General features: G+C 49.9%; 2 protein-coding genes across 3 annotated transcripts in view; one reads left to right on the top strand and one right to left on the bottom strand.

Annotated features, from left to right (window-relative positions):
* The window catches only part of COG7 (component of oligomeric golgi complex 7), an 81,582-nt gene that overhangs the window by 52,871 nt on the left and 1,396 nt on the right, over positions 1-27,315 (top strand). For both annotated transcript variants that reach the window (XM_032328084.1, XM_032328083.1), the window contains exons 11-16: positions 3,139-3,204; positions 7,550-7,736; positions 9,241-9,381; positions 14,441-14,524; positions 18,186-18,300; positions 25,434-25,577. In XM_032328084.1, the coding sequence (XP_032183975.1) occupies positions 3,139-3,204; positions 7,550-7,736; positions 9,241-9,381; positions 14,441-14,524; positions 18,186-18,300; positions 25,434-25,577 (737 nt within the window). The remainder of the gene's footprint in view (positions 1-3,138; positions 3,205-7,549; positions 7,737-9,240; positions 9,382-14,440; positions 14,525-18,185; positions 18,301-25,433; positions 25,578-27,315) is intronic.
* Positions 1,054-2,315, bottom strand: LOC116581073 (X-box-binding protein 1-like). The gene is given in 2 exon segments (XM_032328089.1): positions 1,054-1,768; positions 1,770-2,315. Coding segments are annotated over 2 exon segments (774 nt in total). The 5' UTR covers positions 2,279-2,315; the 3' UTR covers positions 1,054-1,503.

The following is a 27,315-nucleotide window of genomic DNA, read 5'->3' as shown; positions in this document are numbered from 1 at the left end:
GGTTGTTTGTTCTAGTTCTGTGAAAATGCTGTTGGTATTTTGATAGGGATTGGATTAAATCTGTAGATTGCCTTGGGTAGTGTGGACATTTTAACAATATTGACTCCTCCAACTATGAGCATAAAACTTCTTTCCATTTGTATCATCTTCAGTTCCTTTTATAAGTGTTTTATAGTTTTCAGAATATAGGTCTTTTTGTCTGTTTGGTTTTTAGTTCTAAGTGTTTTATTATTTTTGGTGCAGTTGGAAATTTTCACTTTCTGCTTCTTCATGATTAGTGCAAGAAATGCAACAGATTTCTGTACACTGATTTTGTATCCACTGACTTAATGGAATTCATTAATCAGTTCTAGTGGTCTTTTGGTGGAGTCTTTAGGGTTCTCTATATTATATTATGTCATCTGCAAATAGTGAAAGCTTCACCTTGTCCTTACCAGTCTGGATGCCTTCTATTTCTGTTTCTTGTCTGATTGCGGTGGCTAGGTCTTCCCAGTGCTATGTTGAATGAAAGTGGGTAGAGTGGTCATCCTTGTCTTTTTTTTTTTTTTGCATTGCACTTTTTAATTGCACAGGTAGTTTTAAATAAATGGAGAAAGCACCTTCCAAAAATTACACTAGCAGGGAAAGATTCCATCAAGCATTTACTCAGTAAATTTCCATAGTTTTACACAAGATTCTTGATCTTTACGTGAACTGTACATGAGGGAAAGGAGCCCCCTCAGGTAGGTTCTCTGCTTGCAGAAGCAAACTAAAGGACTTAAAATTGGAGGCAAGCCTGGGATGCCAAGAAGGAGTAAAAGAAATGTTAAAGGGCCACTCATAAATTTCATGTCTAAGATGCTTGTCTGATGACCCTTACGTAAGAATTTTAGGGCAGACTACTGCCCTTAAGGGTACAACCTCAAAAACTGTAATTCTGGATTGTAGTAATGTATCTGAGTACCTTGGACTGCTGGATGACAAAGACAATACTTGGGATGACCTATACAGTTTAACAGACAAATACTTTAAGGGAATTCCCTAGCACTGTACACCCTCTACTTTGGCTTTTTTAAATGAAGCACAGGCTTCTTTGCTATCTTCCAGGCAGTATAATGGTCAAAAGAAAAGGGTAACAGCACTGGATCATTCCTTAGACACTAATCAGCTGAGGAAAGAGTTCATTAGCAAAAGTGTCCTCCCAAGAATGGTCTACACCAAGCAGAGAGGACATGTCGCTCAAGGGAGAAGGGGAGCCCTCATATCCACAGTCACTATAAGCATCCAGTAGACAGGAAGATGACTTCAGGCAGTGGCTGGATGAAAGTAGATCTGAGGTGCCCAGCTCTGGAGTGAAGTCATCTTCTACCAAGTTCTTCCTTCACTGAGACAGTGATTCAGGGTGATCTTTCTCTGAGGGGCTGAAAGGTGCTTCCTCAATTTTCACTACCACATTAGCTTGGCTCTGTGTCTCAGAGGGTATCTCTAAGACTAGGGGCTTGGTGTATACTTAATCAAAACGAATCAGTTCATTAATGGCTTCCAGCTTGGCTGATGACGTCCCCAGTGAGGGAGAAGGGGAGGCTGGTAAGGAACTGGGTCCTTCTGGGTGGGCTTCTGGATGCTGCTCCAGGCTGGGAGACTCTGGGGAAGGACACCTGAAGAACATGACTGGATCCAAGTTGAACAGAATGCCCGACAGGATATCAGACTCTGAGTCTGAAGAGTCAACGCTGTCAGAATCCATGGGGAGATGTTCTGGAGGGGTGACAACTGGGCCTGCACCTGCCGCGGACTCAGCAGACCCGGCCGCCGGCCTCGCTCCATTCCCCTTGGTCTGGGTCTCCGCCTCCTCTTCAGTAACCAGGGCATCCGTCCCCAAGCGCTGTCTTAACTCCTGGTTCTCAACTACAAGGCCATGAGTTTTCTCTCGCAAAAGTTGATTTTCTAGCAAAAGTTTTTGGTTCCCTTCCTCCAAATCTACCACTTGCTGTTCCAGCTCACTCATTCGAGCTTTCTTTCGGTCTCTGGCAGTCTGGGCTGCTACTCTGTTTTTCAGTTTCCTCCGCAGCACCTTCTCCTCGGGGCTCAGGTGCGTGAGGCGCTGTCGCTTGCGTGCCTGGGGCGGCCCCCTGCTTGCCGCCTCGGGGCTGGCCCCTCGCGGGCCCGACACCATGAGTGGCAGAGCCCGTCCGGCTGGGGCTCCGGTGGCGGTGGCAGCGGCAGCGGGCTCGCCGGACAGAAGCAGCACTTTGGGGGCCCCGGCAGCCGGGCTCTGCACGGGTGCCACCACCACCATGGCCCGAGAGTGTCTACGCCAGTGCGCGCCGCCGCTGTCCGCCCTCCTTGTCTTGATCCTTAGGGGAAAAGCTCTCAGTTTTGCCCCATTGAGGATGATATTAGCTGTGTGTTTTTCATTTTTTCATATATGGCCTTTATTATGTTGATGTATGTTCCCTTTAAACCGACTTTGTTGAGAGTTTTTGTCATGAATGGATGTTGTACTTTGTTGGATGCTTTTTCCGCATCTCTTGAGATGCTTGTATGATTTTTATGCTCTCTCTTGTGGATGTGATGTATCAGGTTGACTGATTCGCAAGTATAGAACCACTGTTGCATCCCCGGAATAATCCCACTTGATTGTGGTGAATGATTTTTTAAATGTATTGCTGATTTCTAAATTTTATTTTATTTTATTTTTTAAAGCTTTTAAATATAAGTAGTCTCTGCACCCCAGGTGGGCTCGGACTCACTACCCCAAGATCGAGTCACATGCTCTTCTGAGACTGAGCCTGCCAGGTGCCCATTTTTAATTTTAGATATGAACTATTTCCAACCCATTTTATTAAGGACAAAGCCCCAAAGCACACCTCAGTATTTGGGAAATGTAAGATTATTTGAGATGTGTGGCACAGAACTCCCAATTCCCAGCAGAGAGGTCTCGAGGCTGTTAGAGCGAAGTCGAGTTTCCCTTCTCCACGAATTACTGATTAGTGAGACATGTCAGGTAGTTGTCCAATGGTTAACCACTTCTCCAGAACCCAGCACCCCCAAAAGGAGTGAATAGTTAGAATGTTTATGAATGAGACAGTATTTGTCCGGTAAATGTCAACATTCCAGATACTTGAACTTGAAGTGCTTTTGTTTTGTTTTGTTTAGGATAATAGCCACCTGTGGCGAGCTCTTGCGGCAGTGTGGGGACTTCGAGCAGCAGCTAGCAAACAGGTAGGCCAGAGCTGTGGGCGATTCCCCGGGATCCTGGCTGGGGAAGAACCTGATACAGCACACAATGACGACATACGGTCAAATGTGAAAGTCACAGGCCCGAGGACTGTCTGTACCTAGATACAAAGTGTCATTATGTCATCATTAAACATTTACTGAGCACCTGAAAAAGATAAGGCTCTGAGCTCCTTGGCAGTGGTCACAAAGTTTTTGTTAGATATGGAAGTTACAGCCCAAATGAGACCATACGCGTTGTCTCCAAATTATAAATGGGCTGGGTTCCCACTGCTTGTTTGTAAGTGAATTACTGGGACTCTAAAGTTTCTCCATAGAAGCAGCATTATAGGTAGTGGTGAAGGCCCTGGGGCAGCCCGCAGAATCGGGATTCACTCGCCAGCCTTCTGGGTTCTGCAGTGGAATTCTGTGCTGCCAAGGGCAGTCTGTGTCAAAGGAGGATTTCCGGGGTCAGCCCTAGGAAAAGTTTCTTCCCCTCCTTTCTCTGTTCTGATACCTGCCGGGGTTTCCTTTGCCCTGAGGTCATCCCGTTCAAACTGGTTTTCCCCTCAGAGGGCTCCAGCCTCCCAGATCTCCCTCCTTCCTTTTTCCATCTAAATCTGTCAATTCCTTGGAACCAATGATTTCTGTGTTCTCCGGGAGTTGGGGGGAAGAAGTCCATTTTGTACGGTTGTCTGAGGGCCTAGCAGCAGCCCCGTCGCCTCTTTCTTGGGTACTTCCTTATTGTCCTAAAGTGATGTGGGTGGGAGGGAATTTCTGGCCCTGGTCCGTGTGGGGTGGGCTGTGCGCGGTGACACAGCCGCCTGGTGGAAAGTGGGGTGAGGGGCTGAGGAGTGCAGTCAGTGCTCCAAGGCAGCTCTTTCTCCGTCCCGCCACATTCTGTCTTCTTTCATTTCTGAGCCCAGGGACTGTCTTCAGGTTCACCATGTCCCACAGTGGTTCCCGTTCTGGGCAGTGTCTCGCTGCGGGGTAGAACGGGCAGCTGCTGCTGACCGGAACTCCGGAGCCGGGCGGAGTAGAACCCAAGCAGCACAGGTGCATAGTGGAGTGTGTGTAAATAATATAAACGCCGTGAACATAACCCCCCCGCACACACTCATGCCGACATGCGCACACGCACACGTGGTGAAGGGCGCCTGTAGTGGACGGCGAGTGGGCCCGAGTGTTCGAGGACTCCTGGGAAGAGCTGAAAGTGTAACATTTATGTTTAAAGGAAAGGCATACCACTTCTTACTTTCTCAAGTTCAGTAGTAATTCTAGCCTGGCCCTAGCTCATGGCAAAAATGAGAACAGTTCACGAGTGTATGAAATAAAAAGGGAAACCACTCACCCTCAATATTCTCTCTAGAAGAAACATTATTAACATCTGCCCCCACCTATAATATTTATTGAGCTCTGATATTAGGGACTTTCCAGGAATTAAATCTTTAATCCTCCCAGTGACCAAAGAGGTAGGTACTATCCGTCTGTAATTTTACAAATGAAGGAACATTGAGGCATCAAGTCTGGCACAGGTGGTAATTTAAGTGAAAGAAATGATCTGTGGAAATAGCTGCGTCTGAGGTCACGGGACCACGAGGCAGGGATTCGAACGTGGACGTGAGCTGAGCCGTCCAGAGTGTGTCAGCCCTGCACTGCCCACACCGTCTTTCTCACAGATTAGTGTCCCACCCTGGACTTGGGTTCCTCTGCCTGTGTACGGCAGACATCTTTCCATGTCAGGACATACAGGCTTTCCTCAATCTTGTAGTGAAGGTGAATATTACATTCTTAGAGGAAGGGAAGGGTCTGGTTAGGAAGTTGACCCGGTAGTGGTAAAGGATGAGCCTCTCTATCAGCATTTTGCAGCCCAGAGAAGCTGAAACTCTGACCCAAGCTTTGGCATGAGATGAGAAGGGACCGGGCGTATCCAGGGGAGCTTCTTTAAGAGGTGACATCATTCTTGGAAGCACTGAGCCTGGAAAGGGAAAATGGCGACAGTCACCATCTGTGTTCCCATCGGGGAGGCACAGGTGTGGCAGCTGCTTATAAAGCTTATCTTATCTGCCTCTCAATCTCCCCTCAATCTCCCCTGCAGAACCCAGACTCCCTCGGCCCAAGGACCACGCCTCCCACCACCCCTCAAGGTGACAAAGGCAGTAGCTCAGAACACTCTAGATTACTTTGGCAACAAGAGTGGCATTGGCTTTGGGGCTCTTAAGATCACTTCCTTGCAGAAAAGGATCGTTTTGTGATGTATGGGCTGAGTGCCACTGGAGGACTTTCTGGTGCACTGGGCAAGTCAGGTGAGCTACAGAGAGATAGACATGACTCCTCTATACTTTCATTGCACAGTGATGGTTTCACTGGGAAAAGGTCTTCGTGGGACAGTTTAATGGGAAAATCAGGTTTGGGGGATCCAGTGTAAATTTACAAGTTTCCATGGCTTGTAAAGAAGTGGGTAACAACCTCCCGTGAAGGGAGATGAGTTGAAGTGGTTGCAAGTGTGACATTGGGTTCCCTCCTCTGTGCGTGCTCACTGCTGTCTCCCTGAACACTCGTTAGCACATTAGTGCAGGTCGGACTCCCCCCTTAATCCGTGAGCTTCTTGAGGGTGAGGACTGTTTACTTATCTGCTGTCTCCTGTTCCAGCAATGAGAGAACATTTCTTTGTGAGTGTAGAAATCAGGTGTTCATTTCAGTAAGGTTTAGCTCATAGTACTAGTGAACACACATCCTAGGAAATCTGAGTCTGATGATTAGTTCATCTAAGAGGAGACTAGGGAGGAAGAGATATGGTTCATTCCTTGGGAGTTGGAACCGATTCTGCCTTTTTTTTTTTTTTTTTTTTTGTTCTCACTTTATTTTTTTTTTTTAAAGATTTGATAGAGAGATAGCAAGAGAGAGAGCACGAGCATGGGGGAGAGGGAAATGCTCGATCCCAGGACCCTGAGATCATGACGTGAGCCAGAGGCAAGACGCTTAACCGACGGAGCCATTCAGGTGCCCTGGTTCTTATTTTAGAGCACACTGTTCTAACATTTTAAACTGTAATCTTTAATACTTAAAACATTCCTGACATACCTATTTTTCTTCAGCGTGGATGGCATACTAGTGCCAGTCTCCTCCTAGATGACCCAGGGGAGGCACAAATGACTGTGACCTAACAGGGGGAGCTGATTTCCCAGAGGCAGCTCTCAGCTTCTTGCTCACCAAACCCAGGGTCAGCCCCCATGGGCCAGGCCCTGTGCTCCGTGCTTGCAATTTAGACGGGAAGAACACCCTGTTTGGTCCTCACAGATCGTGAAGGCTTGGAAGAAAGGGTGATGGCAGGAACAGGCCGCGGTTTGGCAGAGAAGAGACCCAGCTGAAGCGACCTGGAGGCTTAAGCATCAGGGAGAACCATAGCTTAGTGGCAGAGACAGGCGGCCGCTTGTGTCGGCTGTGGCTCCCCAGGAAGGTGCTATAAACGCGTTCGTTTGTCTGTAGGTAAACGTGTGCCTTGACAGGTTTCACTGGACTTGTTTTTTTAAAAAGTGAGTTCAACCAGAAAGCTGCCAGGGCGATCCTTTTTCATAACATGTTATGGTCAAGGAGGGGTCGGGGAGTCAGCCACACGTGGGACGGTCCTGCGTATGTTCACCTGGTTCTGGGCGGTCCAGCTGTGCTCAGGGAGGACAGCAGAGGCTTTGCAGCATCTGTCAGGGAAGGCCGTCCTCGGCCTTGGCGGAAAGAGAAGATAGAGGTACAGCCCTAGAGGTTGGTCGTCACCTGGAACGTTCTCCAGGCGTTTTTTCTTCCTGAGAAACGGGACAGAGTAGAGCTCTCTGTGGCACCTAAACCACAAAAGTAAACTATACAGGGCAGGTGAACACGAACCCCACACCGGCCCAGTCGTGTGACGGTGAGTCATGTGGCTAGCGGCGTGCTTCGAGCTGCTGTCCCCACTCTCCCACGACCGGCTCCCCCGCTGCCGGTGGCTCCCCATGGCTTCATTCCAGATGGTGATGCCCGCGGAGCCAGAAAGTGCTGCACAGAAAATGCACAGTGTCCCAGATCGTAATAAACTGACGACGGCCCCTATGTAGGCTGTCTGTCACGTTAGGAAGGTGGCAGGTGCTGGTGGACTGAGTGTTAAATAGGAACTAAAAGCACCTGGGGTCTCGTGTGCACCCGAGGTCCAGCTTGTTCCTCAGCGGTGTGGGATGTCTTCCTTTTATTAGCAAATGGACCCGAAATCAGTCTCCCTCATCAGGATATCCTGGGATTTAGGAAGGAGCAAACTGAATGCTCCCAGAGGAAGGTTCCGTACAAATAGCTCAGGGCGTAATGGTCATCACTTTCATTTCAGGATTTTGTCTACAGCTGGCAAGTATCTCTCTGACTCCTACAGCCCTCGGAGCCTGGCCGGGTTTCAGGATAGCATCTTGACAGACAAGAAGAGCTCTGCCAAGAACCCATGGCAAGAATATAATTACCTCCAGAAGGATAACCCTGCTGAATATGCCAGTTTAATGGAAATACTATATACCCTCAAGGTATGAGACCAGACTGATGGCATTCTTGTCACCCGTTCCCCGATCCAGGCTTTTCGGCTCTGCGTGTGGACCGCAGTCTGCCGTGTGCCCTACTGCCTCCTCTCGGTCTCGTTTATGTTGCGTTTTAAGGAGCTAACAAACTAAACTGGGTGGGAACGAATGGACGTATAGGTGTGGGAGTTGGAGAAGTGGAGCTTTATTACTGACGGAAGGCAGTAGAGCCCTCATGGACAGCATGACTTCAGGTGTGTGGCGATGGGCTTGCCGTACTGCCCTCCAGAGTCAGATTTGCCAGGAGGATGGCTGGGGAGCCCCTGACTCCAGGGCAGGGACAGGCCCCTGTTACTGAGTGGCAGAGAGGGGACTACACTGTGGACTGCCCGCTAGTGGGGAGAACCCCCAAAGGAGGCCCCCAACCCTGCCAGGAGGGAAATCGATCCTCCTCGTGGCAGTAGGAGGACCTGAGGTTAAGTGTTCCCTTCTGGCCATCCCTTTAGCTTAAGCTCTTGGTATGCCTATCACAGTGCTGCTCTTTGAGCTCTGGGCGCCTTGGGGCTCCAGGGATGGAAGAACCTCCCAACACGTGGAGTGAACCACACAACAACCTATGAATGGCCCCAAGATCCTAAGTGGACTGTAGCATCCTTTCCAGAACCATCCCCCGACCTGTCTTGGTGATAGGCAGAGGAGACATTGCCCTTCCCTTGAAACCAAATGCCATCTCATCGTGTCCTGGTGGGCCTTGAGCTCTGGGGGTGACGGCCCAGTGAGCCTCTGGACGTGTCTGCGCCTTCATCTGCCCTCACACGGTCTCCCCATCGCCGTGCACTTTGGCCCGCCAGTTGGCTGCACTAGAGCTTGACAAACACTTAAAACAGTTGTGCAGGTTCATTCATCCGTGTTTCCGTGATTAGGTTAAAGCAACTCTGTTTATCTTTATTGCTGATCTGGTTTAGTTTGTTGTAATCGGCTCATTTATAATAGCAAAACTAAGGTTACATTTTCCACCTCTGTATTTTCTCAGGCTGTTTGGAATTCCTTGGAACTCATGTAGATTGTGCGTAGTCTGCCGTACGACCGAGTGTGACTGAGCTGACCTCGCTGGGAGGTCAGGCTCCTGTCCCTCAGTCTTGTTTATACCTGACACTTCTGATCATTTTCTCCCTCTGCCTCTATCCCTGAGGGACACTCACCAGTTAATTTTTTCCTAAACTGCCAGTCCCTGAGCTTGTGTTAGCAGATGCATCAGAATTACATGAAAAAGTGAGCTAAAATGCTCCCTACACCCCAGAACCTTGCTGGGCTCTGATTCAGTAGCTCTGAGTGCATCTATAATCCCGCATCTTCCACAGGGGGTGCTGGGGCATAGTCGGACTTGGGAACCACTGCTGTACTGAACCACCACCTCAGTTTTTTCCTTTCAGGGGCTTTTCAAAATGTTGAACGAGCTGATCGCCTTGGTTAGAGCCAGGCCCTAATATTTTTTTGCATTATCTCGTCTTAGGAAAAAGGGTCCAGTAACCACAACCTGCTGTCTGCGTCTCGCACGGCCCTGACTCGCCTTAACCAGCAGGCCCACCAGCTGGCTTTCGATTCCGTGTTCCTGCGCATCAAACAGCAGCTGCTACTCGTTTCCAAGATGGACGTGAGTTTCCCACGGACCGCAGACATCCCCCTGTTGGGCCCCGGCTCCTCCCCTCACCCCCACCCCCACCCCGCCTGGCCCCCAGGAGCTTTAGGAGGAAGCTCTCTAACTCTCCTGACTTGGAAGTCCCACCGTGCAGACTCACTGTTCCCTTGCAACTCACTGCTTAGCAAGAATGTCTTATCTTAATTGGAGTCACTGTGATGCCTTATTTTCATCCTGCTTCCTGGGATGATTATTATTGCTTGATTAACTTTCACCTTTCGGAGCAGCGTAGCTGTGCCCTCTGCGGGAGAAGTGAGGCAGATTATGTGCCACTGGATAGGTTGGGGCAGGTCAGAGGAGCTAATTGTGCCGTGAGATTGCATTCTTTTCATGAGCATTAGTTCTGGAACTTTGCCCAGGAGAGTGTCTTACCAGATCTGATCTGGTGATTTTGATGGGGGTTTGAGGGGGCTGCTGTTTTCTGTCCTTGATGGCTTTGCTCTCTGGCTGTTCCCGGGGCGCCTCCCTTCCCTCACCTTATACCCTTTTCTGCTTGTCCTGACTCCTTTAAGGGATTACCCATCAGTCAGATCTCTACCTGCTCTGACTCCCGTGGCTCTGGTCTCTTCACTGACGTTTGGATTTCTGGGCTGGGATTTTGAGAAGGATCCAGTTGTGGGCCTTTAATAACTGGGGGATCCTTTTTAGGAGGCAGCAAGAAGCCATAAGGCATCATTACAAGTTCTTTGCTTCTTGCTGCCTTCTGGAAAGCATATAAGACCAGGGCTCGAGGGGCACTCGTTTCTTCACTGTATGACCTGGGTCCAGTCTGTGGATCTCTCTGGATCTCAGAAACCCCATCCGTGAAACAGTGGGGTTGGACAGTGGATTTTCCCACAGAATGCCATGCGATCTGCTGCAGTCAGATCTGTGTTTCTGGCGGGGGGCGGACAGTGGCGGGGGTGGGCGAAACTGGAGAAATGACGTCCCTGACACGGTCCCATCGGCCTGGCTTCCTGTGTCAGCCTCATTAGATGGGGACACACTGATTCTGACCATGCAGATGTGTGAGGATTACATGACATTTCATAGACGATGGGACTTAGCCCTACAGCTGCCACAGTGTGCATGCTTAATGATTGCTGGTTTTCTTTTTCTCTGTGATTCTCATTTTTTAAGAGGAATGAGAGTTTTTTAAAGTAAAAATTGCACACACTCCTTTTCAGAAATTCAGGCAATACAGGATAGTACAATGAAAAAAGCAGTAAATCCCTTCAGAATCCCACAACGTAGAAATGCCACGAACGTGTGGTACTTATCCCCTAGACGCCTCTTCTGGACGGCTGGACGGCCGGATGGGCACCACTGGGCAGGTAGATCTGTAGAAGAAATGGAACTGGGCTACACGTGCTGTTTTTTTAAAAACCAAAATATATACAATATAACATTTATTTGAACTTGACTAGAAAAGGGAGACAGGAAGTGAAAGGAGTCGCGGAGCCTGAGATAGCAGGCTCCTCCCGACAAAAGGTGTCAGCGCCCAGAAGTTCTCTCCAAAGTTGCACGGAAAGGATTATGAAAACTGTTAGGAGGCCAGGGTCCTTGTTTTGGGTTAGTCACCCTTCCATGTTGCGGAGCTGCTGGTGCTCGTGGAGCTGCTGTGAAAGTTGAGGCCCTTAGCATTCTTCATACTTCCCATCCCCCGCCCCCAGAGCTGACTGCTTTATTATTTTTCTTAGAGCTTAAAAAGGAATTTTTAACTTTGTCCAGTCATTTTATTGCTAGTAGTAATGCCATTGTAGTTTTGAAACGATTTCATGTGGATTGTAGGATAAAACAAGTGATTCATGGGAATGTTAAGAACCAGGATATTTTTTTTAACCTCTTTTTTACTGCAGTGTAATTAAGATACAGTGTTACGTGAGTGTCAGGCGTACAGTGCGGTGATCAGTGTCCCCGGCTCAGTGCTCCTCGCGAAAAGTATGCTTTTGTTCCCCTTCACCTGTGTCACCCATTCCCCCACCCCAGATCCTAATGTCGTGACCTTCTGTACTGGAAGGTCGTTTCTTTCTTTCTTTCTTTCTTTTTTTTAAGATTTTATTTATTTACTTAACAGAGAGAGAGAGATCACAAGTAGGCAGAGAGAAAGGGGAAAGCAGGCTCCCCGCCGAGCGGAGAGCCCGATGGTGGGGCTCGATCCCAGGACCCTGAGGTCATGACCTGAGCCGAAGGCAGAGGCTGAACCCCCTGAGCCACGCGGGTGCCCCGGAAGGTCCGCTCTTCCCGCTGCTCTTCCACCGCCTCGCTGTGCTCGGGCTCTGGGTCGCTTGAATCTGACCTTACTCCGGCCGCGCTGTGACACCGCGGGACCCTGGGAACGGAGACAGGCAGCTCAGAGATTAGGAGGAGCTCTCCCAGAGTCGCCAGGGGGAAAGCACACAGCACAAACGCAAACACTTCGGCCGTAAGGATTTGAAAATTAAACCCTGGTCATTCAGTGTTTGCTTTTAATGTTTGCCGGTGAATTGTATTCCCCTTTCACAGCTGAAGAATATAAACCAACACTACAGTCCATTTCAGAATCGACTGTTGACGTTTGCCCACATCACCTGGTGACAGATGAGACAGAAAAGCCCCTATGAAGGAACTTTTCAATAGATTTTGAACAATTGAAAAATACCCTGCAGCATTTCCCGGTCGCCCTACTTGCTAAGCGCCTCCTGGTTCGTCCACTGTCCACCCGCCCTTCTTGCAAAACCCCCTTTGATTGTGGCTTCCCCCCCGCCCCCCCGCCGCCCTCTGCCTGGCCACTCTCCTCCTGCCTCCCCATGGGGCCTTCCCAGGGCCTCCTGCCCGCTGTGCTCGTCCCCTGCAAGTTCTTGGGGGACACTGCTCCTTCCCTGCAGCCCAGCCCCGAGGTGTGGCTCCCGTTCTCACAGGCACCGTCCCTCTCCCACACGTCTGCCTCACCGGCCTTCCTGGCTCTGCCTCATCCCTACAGCTCCCCAGGCCCAGGAGAGCGGTCTGTCTTTCAGAAGTTACGAGGGAAGTTTTCACACAAACGTACAGTGGAGAGAAGAGTCTAACAAACCCTACGTCGTCATCATGCCCCTTCGACATGGTCACCTGGTCGTCTGTCTTGTATATATATCCTTTCTCTAAAGCATAACAACGCTAAAAATAATCATAGGACCCAAATCACCCCTAAGTTAGAAATGATTTCTTTTTTTTTTTTTTTTAAGATTTTATTTATTTATTTGACAGAGAGAGATCACAGTAGACAGGCAGGCAGAGAGAGAGAGAGGGAAGCAGGCTCCCCGCTGAGCAGAGAGCCCGATGCGGGACTCGATCCCAGGACCCTGAGATCATGACCTGAGCCGAAGGCAGCGGCTTAACCCACTGAGCCACCCAGGTGCCCCAGAAATGATTTCTTAATACCATTAATCAGTGTTCAAATTTCCAGTTGTCATAAAAGTCATAATTTCACTGTTTGAGGCAGGATCCAGGTTTGTTCTGCACGTTGGGGTTGGTGCATGTGTCCTTTATGAGGTACAGGCTACCTTCTCGTGCCCTCCCTGCCTCCCCTCCCCTTCTCTCTGCAGTTGATCTGTTAAAAATAAAGCCCTCTCTTAGCCCATTCGGAGCTGTGCCGCGTCCTCCCGGTCTTCCCTCTCTGCCCCTCAGGCATCCTGCAGCCCACTCCTCCTATACTCACCGGTACTCACGGCATCACACCTCGCCTCTGCCTCAGAGAACTCCCAAGTGGAAACCTGTGCACGTGCACATGGGGGAGCGCATGGGGGTGCACAGCGCGGGAGCGTGTCACCGGCTCTTGGTTTCCCAAGGAGCGCAGGCACCAAGTCTTACCTCTTTTAGTCTCCTCTCCCCCACGGGGGGCCCAGGGCTGTGCGCGTCCTGGGCACGCAGTGTATGGGGGTGATCACAGTGCTTCCTCTCCGTGGGTGGGAGTTAACTGATGAAAAGTAGGCTATTTTGAAACAGAGGAGGATTCTCGAACAAGAACAAGGAGTTTAGAAAACTAGGGGCGGAGGTGGGGAAGGAAAGAACTTGTCTCAAGCAAAGAAAATAAGAATTGAGCTGCTGCTGGGGAACACGGGGAGGGAAGCTGAGGCTTAGGCTGGGCTGGGAGCCCAGGGGTGGACGTGACCATGACATTCCCGGAACGTTGCTTAAAGGATCAGGCAGCCTGATGGCATCAGGTGGCTGCAGAGGGCAGCTACAGGGTGACCTGGGAGTTACTCCCAGGGCACAGCCAGAAAGGGCCTTGTTTTCCAGGCTGGCTTTAGGGTGACTCAGATTGGAATTAAGAAACTAGATTTCTGTGAGGTGTGCCAGGCTGAACTCTGTAACCACGTACATGCTGGTAATTTGCCTGGCTCTAGAGAGCCCGTTGGGAGGGCTCACAGCACAATACCGTAGACAGTCTGTATTTGAAATGTCGGAAGGAAGAGCATCTCCCCAGACAGAGGGGTCACAGAGAGGACAGGGGGCAGCTGGTGGGGTTTGGAGGTTCCCCCCCATCCCTTTCCCTCTGAGCTCTGAATCCATTTAGAAATAGATCTGGAAGGCAAGTAGAAATAAAAGAGGTAAAATAGTGTGGGGAATGTGGGATTTATGTGGGGTCTCTGTGGAGGATTTGGGGCACTCCTAGTCTCTTTAGAGTGCTGAGGACCCAGGCAGCTCTTAACCTGGTGTGCCCACCCAAGTAGAGAAACTCAAACCACAGGGTAACTGGCTCTTCGCTTCACGGTCTGAGTGGGAGCAACAGACGGGATCTGTTCTCATCAAGTAGTTCTGTTGAGAAGGCAGGCGCTCCCGTTGGACGGGTCTGCGGGAACTCGGAGAGAGAGGATTATTTTCTCCGTGGCGGGCTTCAGGGTGATGACTTGAAGAGAAGTCCCTGGTCTCTCGAATAGTGACGATTCCCAAGACTGTCACTGAGCAAAGGCACCTCTAGGAAGGCTGCATTCTTCGAGTATTTTCCGGCATGGGGTGCTTTCCCGGGCCTCCTGGTTTCAGTGACCTTAATCGCTTTCTCTCCTTCCCGCCCTAGAGCTGGAACACAGCAGGCATTGGCGAGACCCTGACCGACGACCTGCCCACCTTCAGTCTCACGCCTCTGGAGTACATCAGCAACGTAAGAGCTGTAGGGCGCTTTCCTCCGGGGCAACTGTAACCTTGCAGACCTTGCCTTGTCTTTGGATTCTGGGCCTTTGGGGAAAGCAGTCATTACCACATTGGTGCTTGTGTGAACCTTCACTTTTGGGTTGTTTCCTTCCATATCGAGGACTTTAAGGGCAGGCTTATTCAATCAGTGGACGAAACACAGGCTGATTTCAAAACCTAACACGTACCCCTCCTCCCCCTCCCCCGATGGGCGATGTGGCTGGCACCTAAGGGCATCCCAGTGTGAGTGCACAGAGGAGATTCTTGGGAGGACAGGAAGCAGGTGGCCACATTCTTCTCCGCGACTTTTCAGAGGAACAATGTGTGTGTAGTTCTGAATTCAGATTCAGCCAATGTGTAGTGACAGCCACTGTGCACCAGGCCAATGTGTAGTGACAGCCACTGTGCACCAGGCATGGTGTGGAGTGTTCTCCTGAGTAATTTCACAACAGGAAAGATATCTCTTAAGAACTGTAGTTCTGGAGACTCCATGTTAACAAAGTACAGAATAAACCCTACAGGGGAGCCGGGCACTTGGAGTCCTTTTCCTCCTCCTCCGTTCACGCCTGGGAGGCGACAGTCCCCCTGCACGTGGCCTTTCTGGTTGCAACTTCCTGCATCCACCTCGGCTGCTCTTAAATACCAGGTAGGAGTAGAAGACTCCAGCCACGGGCACCTCACGCTGTGGGAGACTTCTGGACTTCTCCAGGGCCATTCTGAGATAAGCAATTTCTTCTGCCTAAGGCTGTCACTTAGAACCCACTGCTTTCTAAGTTATGGTTCTATTGTAAGAGGTACAAAGGAATTTTAGATTTTGAAAATAGCTGTGGTACAGTTGGAAGTGTCTGGTGATCCCTTGGGCGTGGAGGATGGCCTTGTTTGCTCTGTTCGCTGGGAGCAGCGTCGAGTTCAAAATGGCAATCCCTCTCCTCCTGTTTCCCAGGGCATGACCTCATAAAGCTGAACTGATGAAACTATGAAGATGAGCGTCGGTTCTTCCAACCAATGGGAATCCTCTTATTTTTAGAACTGAGACGCTGTGTGTTACAGTCGGAGTGGATTGAGGAAACGATGTTGCTGGAAGGGACTGGAGAGGTTGTTGAACGGTTTTACAGTTGAGGAAATTGAGCTGTTGGAGGAGTAGCGGAGGCCCAGATTAGTATCCAGGCCAGGGCCCTTGTCCACCTGCCGTAACCCCCCATGAGTTAAGGTTTGTACCTGGGGGCTGATGAGCTGAACTCCGGAAATGAGCACTTACCGGACACACGCTGTGTGCAAGGACAGTGCGCGGCTCATATCACCGCCGTGAGGTGGTGCATGGTCCACACAGACTTTTATCTTGACAGCAACGATGTGAGCTGGTTGGCGGTAGCGTTCACGGGCAAGCAGTGAGGTTCTGGGCAATGGAGAGGGGCCGCTCTGTTAGGACGCCGGGCGCTCTGTGCATGTATCGTCCTTGGCACCGCTGTCTGAAGTCAGTATGAGACTGTCCTCCTGTCAGAGATGCTGATCCCAGGAAGATCACACAGCGGCAGAGCCAGAACTCAGACCCAAGGCTGTCTGACCACAGAGCTCTTCACTCTCCCTGTGTCACTGAGCTTACCCAAACCGAACAGCAAGGAGTATGTATTGAATACGTGGGAAGAGCAGACAAACGTCCTCATTGAGCCGGTAGGCATCCCTTTCCACACTGACTGCAGAAAGATGAATGTGGACAGAATTCCCGAGGGAGACCTGGAGTCGTGGGGTCTGTCTAGGAACCACAGTGGTCCCCACAAGCTCAACCAAGCAGCTCAAGTTTGAGATGTCAGATTATTGAAATTCTGCCCCCGAACGACACTCTGCCTCGCCGGTGATGCCCTTTCCCGCACAGAGCCGCGTGGGCGCTCTAGAGGGGCACCATGGGAGATAAGACTTTGAAAAATGAAAAAACAGCATAGATGTAAGGTATAAGGATCCTGGCGTCTCACTGCAGGTAAAACTGGGTGTGTGGGTTTAGCCAGAGGGTTATGGCCCCACAGGAAAGCTGTACCAAACACAGGAGTATGCCTGGGGTCCTTGCACATAGTAGGTGTTCAGGAACGCCTGCCACGTGGAATTAGAATGGAGGGATCCAAGCGCAGAAACCAGCATCTGTCTCTTCCTCCGGCCTTGTGGGGAAATGATGCATTTGTTGCCGTGTTCGAGCTGCCGTGTACGGTGACGGCTGTGACTAGTGAGGAAAGTGGCCCAGATGCCTAGTTTGAGTAGGAGATCATACTAAGGAAATGCAAAGAAAAAATGCTGATTGAATTTATGTTACCATCCGTGTGCCTCCTTAAAGGAAGAGCAGACTAACCCTGTTGCGTTAGCATGATGGACTAGAGGATGTTGGGACTTAACTAGAGTCAGCCCACGTTCAGTGTTTGGAAATGTTGGGAATCTCCCTCTGGGCTGGGAGATTTGGGGAGTCTGGGTGTGTGTGAGGCCAGGACAGGAAGATCTTACTTGGATAATCCTAAGGCTTTTAGTTGACAGAATCAGGATCAACTCTAAGTTTAAAGGTATGGAACAAATATAGAACCAAAAAAAAGCAACAACAACAACAAAATAAAACAAAAAGCAACAGGCTCAAAGACCTTTTTTTTTTTTTAAATTTTTTTTTATTTTAAGATTTTATTTATTTATTTGACAGAGAGAGATCACAAGTAGGCAGAGAGGCAGGCAAAGAGAGAAAGGAGGAAGCAGGCTCTCCGCAGAGCAGAGAGCCCGATGTGGGGCTCAATCCCAGGACCCTGAGATCATGACCTGAGCCGAAGGCAGAGGCTTTAACCCACTGAGCCACCCAGGCTCAAAGACCTTTTTTTTTAAAACAAAAACAAAAACAAAAGGCAGTATGTTGTTGTAACCTGAAAATCAACCTTATTTTGAAACAAAAACATATACTTACCTTAAAACACAAAACAGGAGTTTGAATAGAAATTAGTGTCTGAAGTATACCCGTGGTAACAGTCATGTGCATCCGACAGATGTGACCAACATTGTGGTATTTGTGGGCTTATCCCAAATGTCTCGTACACCTGTCTTCTGCAGTTCCCCACCAGCCAAGAAGGCATTGTCCATGTTTATTTCTAGAGTCTGTATTATGAAATCAGTAGTGTTCCCTCCAAATTAATTTATAATTATAAATGGCATTTCTTCCCAACAAAATTCCTTCCTTCTCTTAGATCCCTTCTAAAGGGGAGACGCACAGCCAAGTTCAGAAGACAGGATTCAGATTCTTGCTTGGCCGGGCACCTCTGGGTGTTAGCACTTTCCTGGTTTTGCACCCATGAATAGTCATCATTTATGTTTATTTGCACAGTTGCTTGTCAGTGTCCATTACCTCATTTCAGATAGAGATTGCACTGAGTGCATTCCAAGAATAGTGGGGCCATGAGTGTGAGGGTGAATCTGTGACGTCCATGCAAATTGCCATTGATTTTTGTAGGGTCCTGTCATGGCAGTATTAGCACAGGCTGGAAAGATCAGAGTTGGGGTTGCCCCAGGCTTCATGCTTTTGTCTGCCCCCGGTTTGCCTTCACACGAACATGCTGCAGAAATAATGACCGTATGTGGCAATGTGGGGCTGAAAGTGCTTTCTTCTGTTTCAGATCGGGCAGTACATCATGTCCCTCCCCCTGAATCTTGAGCCTTTTGTGACTCAGGAGGACTCTGCCTTGGAGCTGGCTCTGCACGCTGGGAAGCTGCCCTTTCCTCCTGAGCAAGGTGAGCAGGGCCTGCCTGGAGGCCAGGAGAGGCTCACTGTAGCCCCATGCAAACCTGGGGCCCACCTGTTATCCCCCTGGGGAACTTCTGCAGCACAGAGTGGATTAAGGAGGAATTCCCGCAGTGCCCCTCAGCTGGGGAGGCAGGGGCAGGAGGTCCCAGGGTAAATTAGATGTACCCACGGGAGGTGGAAGCTAGCGCTCCAGGCAAGGGTCCCACCTGGCCAGTGAAAGCCCCCTCTTTGGACCATGTGCCGAGTAAAATGTCCCCCGCAAGAAGAGTTTTCCTCATTAGGACAAAAACAAACTCTTCACTGTAGAAGTGATGTTTTCTGTCCAGACGCCTCTGGTTGGAGCTTGTTCCTAGCTCTCCCAAGGCTCCTGGATCTCTAAACTGACAAGAAGATACAGTAATTAAAACTATTCCTTTTCCCATTATCTGGGCCCTGACACGTTTGAACAGAGACCACATACTTTGTGATAAAAAATCCTCTTACTCCTAATATGGGATTTTATAGGCCTCCCTTCATAAGGCTGAGCAAACAGAAAAATCACATGGTATAGAAGAGATTTCAGCAGCTTACAAGAAGGTACAACCCTGAGAATAAAATCACACTGAAAAGTTTAAACAGATGCTAAAAGGCATACCATATAAATGCAAATAAAAAGAAAGCAAGAAAGTGATGTTGAATCAGAGCAAAAGATAACAGATGGGACCAAAGTGAGTCATTACATTGATAAAAGGCAGATCCCACAGTGAGCCTGTGACAGTCAGGTATACTAACATGTCAGGTGGCACAGCACTGAGCGCTGTGAATGAGAAGCTACCCAAAATAGGAGAAACTTTTTTATCTTTTTTGGTTAGATCAGCCAAACATATTTTATTACATTTGACAAGCGTTTGAAATCCAAGTTGTAATTAAAGCTGATTTGCTGCTTTTGTTTTTGAATGTAAAATAAAAATCAGTTTTATATTTTGGTATACATTACATTTTATTGGTTATGTTGTCCATATGACAAAAATTTTTATTATTAGCAAGTTATATTAACTATAAAAAATTGAAATTAATTAAATTGGAATACAGAAAGTTAAAACTAAAGATGGAAATTACACAAAAGGAAAGTGATTTATTGATACATTTTATGCCAACTTGGTTATTCCTATCCCATTAAACTGTTTGGTGTCATAATCCTAAAATTTTATGATTTTGAGAGACAAAACCACGTGAGTATTGAGAACGTCGTGCACCTCTCTTTCAGGCTTTGAAAGGAAAATTAATGAGGCTAAAAGAGGAATTATTCAGTATAATCAATACACTTGATCACATCAATACATTGGGCTTTTTAATCCCACAGAGAATAGGCTTTGTCAAATTTCTGTAAATCATTTGTGAAGATGTTACAAATAAAATCTCTGTGAGTTTCATAGGGTCATACACATTAAGGGAACTCATCATTTTTGGAAAAAAAGGATAATTGTATACAAATTTCACAGTTAGCTACAGTACGAGTGAATAGCAACTCAGGGGTAGGGAAGGGAAGACTCTTTGAAATGAAAGCTAGAAACTAAAGGAAGTTGGAAGATGAACGTGAGAGACTAAAGCAAAACAGCGACGCGGCTGGCAGGTGGCAGTCCGTATCCTTGTTGTATAAAAGTGCCCACGGATCAGTACGAAAAAGATGACACCCCACGGAAAGATAAGTAAGTAACACGAAGGCATTCAAATAACCTCAAAACAGGAAGAAATGTGTAACTTTAGTAATCCTCAAATGGCTGTGAGGAAAGTAATGTATGCCTTTATTTTTTTTAAAGTAGGCTCCACGCCATGTGGAGCTCAGTGCAGGGATTGAATTTACAACCCTGAGATCAACACTCGAACTGAGATCACGAGTCGGACACTTAACCGACTGAAACACCCAGGCTCCCTGAATGTATGCCATTTTGTAACCTATCAGACTGACTATGTAGAAAATATATACAGATTTATATATATACACATATGTATGTTTGCACTGAATATTGGCAAGCACAGAGGAGAGCCGTTTAAATTATGCCGTTTGGATTTTTGGAGTTTGATACACGTGCATGCACATGCCTACACACAGACCCAAACATGCCGGGTGTGAGACCAGTTACACTGGAGTCCCAGGTTCTGCTCGTCTGGCTTCCAGAACGGCTTCTTGTTTCTTCTTCTTTTTTTTTTTAAAGATTTTATTTATTTATTTGACAGATAGAGATCACAAGTAGGCAGAGAGAGAGAGAGGAGGAAGCAGGCTCCCTGCCAAGCAGAGAGCCCGATGTGGGGCTCGATCCTAGGACTCTGGGATCATGACCTGAGCCAAAGGCAGCGGCTTTAACGCACTGAGCCACCCAGGCGCCCCTGGCTTCTTGTTTCTTATGTTCCTCTCATATTTTTTTCAAGAATATTTAAGTCAGATCCCACGCATCCTATTATTCCATGCACAAATACACCATCATGTATCCAAGATCGGACACCCAACCAACTGAGCCACCCAGGTGCCCCACCAACATGTATCTCTTATTGATGCCGATTATGTTCAAGTTCAAATTCTTGGGCAAGAAAATAGTGGTGCTGTGTCTATGTCTGTTACAGCACACCTGGGTGAGCGGAAGGCCTTATTGTCCTACTGCAAGGAAATAACATACACATTTAGTTAAACTGCAATTGTTTTCAGTCATTCATTCACTTACCAAACTGTTACTAATTGCTGGGCATTTGTTTGGGGCATTGTCAGGAGGGAAGAAACTCCAGCCATAAAGTAAACTTGTAGCAGAGATGGAAAACAGCAACAGGCCTTTCCAGGTATTTCCTTTTTTTTTTTTTTTTTAAGCCCTTCCCTCTCAACATCATATTATGAAAAATTTCAAACAGAGAGAAAACTGGGAAGAATTACCCAGGGGATTTCTAGCATGTTAACATTTGCACATTTTAAGAACTAGATGGTAAGCCGCCAGTAGGAGCTTTGAGGCTTAGAATAAATGGCTTTTCATAATCCGTGTAGTTAGAAGGTAGTTTTAAAAATCCTTACAAGTCTTTTTCCCGCAAGGAGATGGAATGTTGGGAACTTTGAAGTGATGTGTCCAGAGGTCACACACAGCATGTGCTAAAGCAGGGGCCTTTGCAGGGAAACTGCAATCCCTGTGCCCACCACGTCCGCGCTCTCGGTGGGGGTGCTGAGGTTGGGCTGCCGTGGGGTGGGGTCCCCCAGAGGTGGCCCACACCTGCCGGATGCAGGGCAGAGGTGCTGCCTAGGTGTGGTGCTGGGCCCCCTGGAGGCTTCCTTCTGTGTGGCTGGGGTTACGGGCAGAGGGGACAGCTGGTAGGCCCTGACACAGAGTGGCCCTATGGGGAGGCCCGGGAAGGTCGGGACTACACCATTCCCACAATCAGACACAAAAGCTGAGCCTGATGCTTCATCTACCTGGCTTTTTAACACCCACCTCCTTTTTTGTTTTTGTTTTTTTAATTTAATCTTTTTTTCAGTGTTCCAAGATTCATTGTTTATGCACCACACCCAGTGCTCCATGCAATACGTGCCCTCCTTAAAACCCACCACCAGGCCCTCCTAACCCCCTTCCCACCTCCCCTCCAAAACCCTCAAATTGTTTCTCAGAGTCCACAGCTTCTCATGGTTCTTCTCCCCATCCGATTGCCCCCAGCCCACTTCTGCTGTCCTTCACCCAGTGTCCTCCATGTTATTCCTTATGTTTCATGAGTAAGTGAAACCATACGATAATTGACTTTCTCTTCTTCACTTAGTTCACTCAGCATAATCTCTTCCAGTCCCATCCATGTTGATACAAAAGTTGGGTGTTCATCCTTTCTGATGGAGGCATCATACTCCATTGTATATATGAACCATATCTTCTTTATCCATTCGTCTGTTGAAGGGCATCTTGGCTCTTCCCACAGTTTGGTGATGGTGGCCATTGCTGCTGTGAACACTGGGGTACAGGTGGTCCTTCTTTTCCCTACCTCTGTATGGGGTAAATACCCAGCAGTGCAATTGCAGGGTCATAGGGTAGCTCTGTTTTTAGTTTCTTAAGGAATCTCCACACTGTTTTCCAGAGTGTCTGTACCAGCTTGCATTCCCACCAACAGTGTAAGAGGGATCCTCTTTCTCCACATCCTCTCCAACACTTGTTGTTTACTGTCTTGTTAATTTTGGCCTTTATAACTGGCGTAAGGTGGTTTTGATTTGAAACTCCCTGGTGGCTAGTGATGATGAACATCTTTTCATGTGTCTGTTAGCCATTTGTATGTCTTCTTTGGAAGACATGTCTGTTCATGTTCTTCTGCACATTTTTTAACGTGATTATCTGTTTTTTGGGTGTTGAGTTTGAGGAGTTCTTTATGGATTTTGGAGATCAGCCCTTTGTCTGTAGTGTCATTTGGGACTATCTTCTCCCATTCTGTGGGTTGCCTCTTTGTTTTATTGGCTGTTTCTTTGCTGTGGCAGAAGCTTTTGATCTTGATGAAGTCCCAAAAGTTCATTTTCGCTTTTGTTTCCTTTACCTTTGGAGACATCTCTTTTATTTTTTATTTATTTGACAGAGAGAGAGAGATCACAAGTAGGCAGAGAGACAGGCAGAGAGAGAGGAAGGGAACCAAGCTCCCTGCCAAGCAGAGAGCCCAGCGCAGGGCTCAATCCCAGGATCCTGGGATCACGACCTGAGCCGAAGGCAGAGGCTTTAACCCAGTGAGCCACTCAGGCGCCCCTGGAGACATGTCTTGGAGAAGTTGCTGTGGCCGATGTCGAAGAGGTTACTGCCTATGTTCTCCTCTAGGATTCTGATGGATTCCTGCCTCTCGTTGAGGTCTTTTATCCATTTTGAGTTTATCTTTGTGTATGGTGTAAGAGAATGGTCTAGTTTCTTCTATGCATAGCTGTCCAATTTTCCCAGCACCATTTATTGAAGAGACTGTCTTTTTTCCACTGGATATTTTTTCCTGTTTTGTCGAAGATTATTTGACCAGAGTTGTGGGTCCGTATCTGGGCTTTTCCCACTGGTCTATGTGTCTGTTTTTGTGCCAGTACCATGCTGTCTTGGTGATCGCAGCTTTGTAGTAAAGCTTAAAATCAGGCAACCTGACGCCCCAGTTTTTTCAACATTTCCTTAGCAATCCCAACAGCCCTCCTTTTTGAGATTTCTTTTCTCACCTGCATTTTGTGTATCTTGCTCCCATATCTTGCTTCTTGTCCTTGCCCTCTAATTATTCCTGCCTGCTTAAAAACCCACAGATCCCCTAAAACCTACGGGATGAGATCTAGCTCCTCCCTGGCCCGCATTGGAGACCCTTCTCAATCCCACGCGGTCACAGTGCACAGCCCCATCTCCCGCCTCAACGTGCTCACACCCCAGCCACTCAGAGGATTTTTTTTTTCCTGAGTAAAAGTCTCCTGCCCCGAGTCCCACTAGCATCTGAGGAGTGATTGCCCGGGGCCCCTCTCTCTGCAGCTCTGTGTGCACACGCATGTCAGCAGCAGGACCATTTCCCACGTGTCCTGTTTGTCCCGCGCGCTTCTGTAAACCCGTGTGTGTGCGCCATCTGCCCGACTGCCCTTTCTCCTCCCGTGTGTCTGGGAAACTGTCCCTCGTGCTCAGGAAGCCCGGGGATGAGCTCCCACTTCCGGGCTCCTGTCGGTCTTCGGCGACGCCCTGGCTACAGCCCCGACATGGCTGCATGATGGGGCCTTGTCTGTCCCCCAGCCAGAGTTTGCCTTCGGGGCCGGGGGCAGTGTGGACCCGGCAGGGCCTGAGACGGGACTCGTCCAGTTAGCAAGCAAGCAACTACCTGCCACTCTCTCGGTCCCGCATGGGCGCCCCGTTCCCCACCCCACAGTGCCGCCCCAGGCCTGGTAGGTTTATCCTTTCCTGGGCCAGGGTCTCAGGGAGGGAGGGTTATGCCCCAGACCAGCCACCCTGCCTGGCTGCATTGCCGGCCACACGACCACCGGGCCAGCGGTCCATTTCCAGGGTGGAAGCCTTAGACCTCGTGTTCTTAGCCTTGTGCTCAGTTATGTTCATCCTATTTTTGGTTTTTAACTTTCTGGTTTGTGTTTGTTGTAGAGATGCTACATGTAAAACAAGGTCACAATTTTAGAAAGAAGAAACCATGACATCCCATCGGTGAACACGATGGGGTTTCCATTTTCCCATGTGCGGATGGTATTTGACTTGTAGCTTTGTGTTCTGTATTATTACTGTTGTTACTGGTGGTGATATAGCAGCATTTTGCTTATCTTCTCCTACATGTATTTGTTTTCTCTACTTGTCCGCCTGCTTTTTTTTGTTGTTTAATATCAGGCCTCAGGGTGCAAGGCCTGTCGGGCTAGGATGGCGGCTCCCTCTCCCCATCTCCCTGCCCCAGCCGGACTGGCTCTCGCGACCTTGCTGTTGACCTACAGTCATTGCCTGTTTGCCCTGAGATGGGGTTCCTACGATTCTAAGGGCACCCTCATTGACCCAGGCCTGTTCCCCCAACCCTGCCCGCTCCTGCTCTGTATACAGACTCCTCCCCCTTCCCCACAGGTGATGTGACACGGAGAGTCACCATGTGTGCGGCACTGGGAGTGTGTCACACACTCCATGCTTGAGGCCCAGACCAAGGCGTCACGTGATTCTCACCACAGTCCCGCAGAGTTGGGCTCTCAGAGGCTGGGGAGCACGCAGCTCATCCATGGTGGAGGGCCCTGGTCCGGGTCTCCTTCTGCTGCGGTGCCTGTGCGTCAGTTGTTGCCATCTGTCTGTCTCCTTTGGGCCGTGCTGGCTCGCCCACCTTCTCTGCTCATATGGGCTGCGTGTCCTCTCACGGGGTCCCCCTCCTGCCCCCCTTCCCGGCCTGCGTGGCTGCACAGAGCCCTTCGCCTTCAGGCGCGCGGAGATCTCTCTCCCTCACCTGACTGCGCTCTCTCCGGAATCATCCTCGTAGTCCGTCCTTACCACCAATTGTTCTCTGTCCCCGTGTTGCCCACGGAGACTGCAGCTCCCTGGTGTGTGTGGGCATATGGCCCCCGCCATGGGCCTGGCCGCCTGGAGGCAAAAGCTGCTGCCGGTGGGATCCTCCCGACCACGGTCGTTGTTTCTGACGCCCTTCCCTCCCTTCCCAGGGGACGAACTGCCCGAGCTGGACAACATGGCCGACAACTGGCTGGGCTCCATCGCCAGAGCCACGATGCAGACCTACTGCGACGTGATCCTGCAGATCCCCGAGCTGACCCCGCACTCCACCAAGCAGCTGGCCACTGACATCGGTGGGTGCCCCCGGGGCAGGCGGCCGGAGGGGTGGCTGTGGCCCATCGCATCTGTCGGTGCCCCCACCCTCCAGCTCTGGGCTTGGCTGTGGAGCTTGTTAGAAATGCAGACTCTCTGGGCCTCGTCCCCAGAGATTCTGACCTGGAAGTCTGGGTTGAAGGCTGGACATCTGTATTTTGAAAAACGTCCTGGGGGATGCTGGTAGGCTGCCCTTGAGGGGGGCTTCCGTGAGGTGGGTTGAAGTGAGTGACACAGACTTGCCTTTGCTGCCTGGCCTGCTGCTGCTTCTGTATAATTCCCCGAACCAGTGCTGATTAGGCTGCCACCGTGTCCCAGGCATGCCAGGCACTGAGCCAAACCCTTGTACCCACATTGAAGGCCACCTTCAGGGCCCCCCTGTGAGGTTGGTGCACAGTGGAGGTCCCCCCCGCCCCCAGTGCTGGTGAGGACACGGAGGCATAGGACAGCTGAATAACAAGGCCACATACGATGCCTGTGTGCCTCCCTGGTCAGAGGGCCACATGCTCACCTGCTCCTGCTGGCGCCCGCCCCCCCGCAGGCGGGGCCCTGAGGTTGTGGGTGCTGTGGGCAGGAGGCAGGGGAGTCTCCCCAGGGTCTTGGTATCCTTCCGTGGACCCGTCTCCTCTTTACCTGAAGCAGCTCTTGGGGTGGTGGGGAGAGGGTCGTAGGAGCCTTAGAGATCAGCTCCCTGGGGACCCAGACAGAGCTGTGACCTGGACATCCACGGGGCCAAACCAGGCTATTTTGCTACAGAAGAACTAGAAGTGAGGTGCTTTCCTCCGGGTCCCGGGGCCACTAGGGACGGAGCCAGGCCTGGAGTCCAGTGTCCTGACTTCACAGTCAGCCCTGCGCAGTCGCAGAGAGCAGCCAGCTCTTCACTGTGGCTCTGGGCTGTGTTTAGGGAGGAAGGATGAGGCAATCCTGGCGCCCGGAGGCGGCGCCTGTTGGTACAGGCAGGCGCACTGAGGACGGAACCAGTCGGGACGAGCGAGATGCTGGCATTGCCTGCAGATTCCGGGAGTCCCTGTTCTTTCTCCCTCTGTGTTCAGCTCCCTCTGAACCTCTGGTCCCGCTCGGCACTGACCAAGCAGCCATTCCGTGCGAGCCACAGAGCCTGGAGCCTTAGCCACTCCCTGGGCTTACTGAGCTTCCACAGCGGGGAGCATGGCCGGGACCGGGCTCCCGGATGAGCAGAGCTCAGTTTTACGGATAAACTCAGGCGGGTGACAGGTGCCTGGGACACCGCTCAGCCTGAGTTGGACGTGAGCCAGCCAGCCCGCCAGGGCAGAGCAGGCACCTCCGGTGGGCTGTGGCTGGAGCCGGCCATGGACAGAAGGGCAGCAGGGGCTTTGGGCGGGGGGGTGGGGGGGTGCTGTCTGCAGCCCTTGAGGACGGGGATGAAGGCGGAGCCCGAGGACACCACAGAGTACTCCTCCCCTCAGGTCTGGCTCAGATGTGCCCTGCGGGGAGGAAGTCAGGGCAGCGCTCATTTGTCGCCTGTGACACATCGGGTGCTCTTGTGGCCTTTGGCCCATTTCATCCTCTTGACAGTGCAGCATCGACGGATGGATGCAGGGCCTCAGAGAGAGGGGTTCACCGAGCTCACCCCAACCTTGGAAACCAGTTTTCACCTGCCGCACTCTGCCAGTGTCGCACAAGCTTGCCTGGTGGTTAGAGTCGTGGGGCTTCTCTTAGAAGGATCCTGGGCCCTCTCTC

The sequence above is a fragment of the Mustela erminea genome, chromosome 20, assembly GCF_009829155.1.
Source record: "Mustela erminea isolate mMusErm1 chromosome 20, mMusErm1.Pri, whole genome shotgun sequence".
Lineage (NCBI taxonomy): Eukaryota > Metazoa > Chordata > Mammalia > Carnivora > Mustelidae > Mustela > Mustela erminea.
The sequence above is the reverse complement of the archived record's forward strand: the minus strand, read 5'-3'. Positions and strand labels throughout refer to the sequence as shown.